Below are 2,720 nucleotides of genomic sequence, written 5' to 3'. Positions count from 1 at the left end.
GAGAGAGAGAGGAAGAGAAAGAGAGGTGGGGAGGTGGTGAAAGGGAGGAGAGGAGGTGGAGAGAGAAAGAAAAAAGAATGAAAAGAGATTGTGTCCATCCATCCATGTCTGTCTGCTTCCCTATAATGTGAATAAATAGATAGATAGATAGATAGATAGATAGATAGATGATAGATAGATAGATAGGATAGAAGAGATAGATAGATAGATAGATAGATAGATAGATAGATAGATAGATAGATAGATTCAGTGGAGGATTTAATGTGATCTAATGAGATAAATACACTATTGTCTTTCTACTTGATCACCTCATCTCTCCATCTTGATTCCACCCTTTTTTTCTTATTTGCTTGGCCCACACCTTTCCTACCCCTCTTTCTCCTCCCCACTCCTCCCTTCTTCCCTCCATCTAATCCATCAATCCATTCATCCATCTCTCCTGATCGCTCCTCGACTCAGAGAGAGGGGGGGAGTTACAATCAGGGTTATTTGTCTCCCTTACTAGTCTGCCATCTCTCTCTCTCTCTCCCCTCCTTTATTATCCCTCACTCTTTCATCTCACTCCACCTCCCCCTCCCCCCCTGCATCCATCATTCCTCCTGATGTGGGCCGGTGCCTCAGAGACTCATAGTTTCGCTCTGCACCTCCTCCTCCTACATTATCAGCTCCAGCTCCCTCCATCCCTCCATCCCTCGCTCCGTTCTTCACTTTCACCTCTCCCGAATTCCATCCGTCCTTCTCCATAATCACTTCCTTCTCTTGTTCTGTCTCAATGAACCAACAGTCTGCCTTCACTCCTTCAATTCACGCTTCCTTTCCCCCTTAGCTCCTCTCCTTTCCTTCCCTCTTTCCTGTGGATTTCTCCCTTGTACTTGTATATCCTTGTTTTGTTTTACTTTTTGTTTATCTGGCAGCACTCATTTATCAGCAGACCACAGAAAATAATTGTAAATGAGCAAGAATAAACCTAAAAGGTACATTTTCAACTGTATAAATGCACTAAAAACAGAAGTGGCATATTATAAAATGCATATAACATGATTAATATGCTATATTTGCTCCCTCTTGTTTTCTCCTCTCCCTTCTTTCAACTCTTGTTTCCTTTTCTTCCTCCATCTTAGTTTACTTTTCTCAAAATCTCCTTCCTCACCGTGCTCTCTCCTTCCCTCCCACCTTTCCTCTTATCTTTTCTACCCTCTCTGCTTCCCACTTTCATCCTCTCCAATCATCCCTGACACCCTTTTCCCATTTCTTGTTTAATCCTCATTTTCTTTTTTCTTCCCTCTATCGCTACTTCTATCCTTTTCCTTTAAATCTCTGCGTCTCTTTCTTTCCTCCCTCGTGCTCACACCTTCACTTTTGTCTTTCTTTTCATTATCTTTTCTTCTGTGCGTCTTTCTGTCACCCCTCTCTATCTTCTCTGTCCTTTCCTTTCCTCTTTCATTCCCTTCAACAATCTCTGGAATCCTTGTTCTTTTTCTTTTTCCTTTCCTTCTCTTTTCCCACCTTTTATACTTAACACTTGTTTCCCTTTTTCTCTCCTTCATCCCTCCATTCCTTCTTCCCCTTCTTGCTTTTTCTCCCGTTGTCTAATTGTCCTTCCATATTCTCTCCTTTCTGTTCTCCAACACTCCTTCCCGTCACTCGTCCTCTCTCTCTTCCTCCATCTCTCTTCACCGTTTCTCTCCCTCTTTACTTTTACCCATCCTTGTTGTGTCTACCCTCCCTCCTTCCTCCCTCCTCGGCCTTATCAAGAGGGGATGATGAACACAGAGCTTACTGAAGAGAAGAAATAATTAAATAAAATAGCAGAAACTGACCCAGAACAAAACACATTTTCTTATTTTATTCCAGTAAAAGTTATGAATTTTTTATGTTTCAATCTCCCTCTTTAATGAAATAGTTTCTTAGAGGCGACACGTCATACATTTTCATAACAGGAATTTGGGCTGACATTTTCAATATGTTTTTTTATATGGCATGCAGTGCGTACATAATGGATTCATGAGCAGCAGAGTGTGTGTGTGTGTGTTCCGGTTGGCATTTACTCGGGAGCTTTCTATATATTTTAAATGCATTTTCTTGTTGTATACTTGCATTCGTGCATATTCGAGAGTAATTTTTTCTTTTGTCTCTCCAGCGTTTTGAACAGAACTCCAGTTCATCTCATCCATGAGATCATTCTGGTGGACGACTTCAGTGAAGACGGTGAGCTGCAGCTGGACACACACACACACATTCCAGGTCCTTCCAGGTCAGAGATAACAGGGACGAGTCTACATAACAGTCAGAAAAAGGAATGTGTCCACAGCAGCTGGGGTCCACAGTTTCAGGATTACAATGAAGATAAAAAGAGACCTCCATTCTGGGTCAAAGAGGAGACGAGCTGTGCATGAACACTATCTCGCCTGCAGCTGTGACCGCTCTGTCTCCAGAGAGACACAAAGTCCAGGTGAAATAGAACAAACAGCCCAGAGAAAAGATTTAACTTAGAACAATTAAACTGACTGTATTGAGATTGTTTAGAATGAGGCTATTCTAAGGTTATTCTTTATTTTTCTTATGGTCAACAAGTCCAGTAAAAAGATCAAAACCAGCTACACATGCATCTACTAACAGGTTTTCTGTGTGTATCAAAGCTTGATGTACTTTATTCCAAGAGCTCCATTGTTGTCCAAAACACTCAACTAGAACCCACCGGCTTGCACGGGTTGACACTA

At 41.7% G+C, this 2,720-nt stretch overlaps 1 protein-coding gene across 1 annotated transcript in view; it reads left to right on the top strand.

Moving 5' to 3' along the window:
• The window catches only part of galnt14 (UDP-N-acetyl-alpha-D-galactosamine:polypeptide N-acetylgalactosaminyltransferase 14 (GalNAc-T14)), a 124,514-nt gene that overhangs the window by 73,272 nt on the left and 48,522 nt on the right, over nt 1–2,720 (top strand). The window contains exon 6 of the mRNA XM_035679179.1: nt 2,141–2,208. Within this exon, the coding sequence (XP_035535072.1) occupies nt 2,141–2,208 (68 nt within the window). The remainder of the gene's footprint in view (nt 1–2,140; nt 2,209–2,720) is intronic.

This window comes from Morone saxatilis, unplaced genomic scaffold, assembly GCF_004916995.1.
Source record: "Morone saxatilis isolate NCDOM2014 unplaced genomic scaffold, NCSU_SB_2.0 Contig7, whole genome shotgun sequence".
Taxonomy (NCBI): Eukaryota; Metazoa; Chordata; class Actinopteri; family Moronidae; genus Morone; species Morone saxatilis.
The sequence above is the reverse complement of the archived record's forward strand: the minus strand, read 5'-3'. Positions and strand labels throughout refer to the sequence as shown.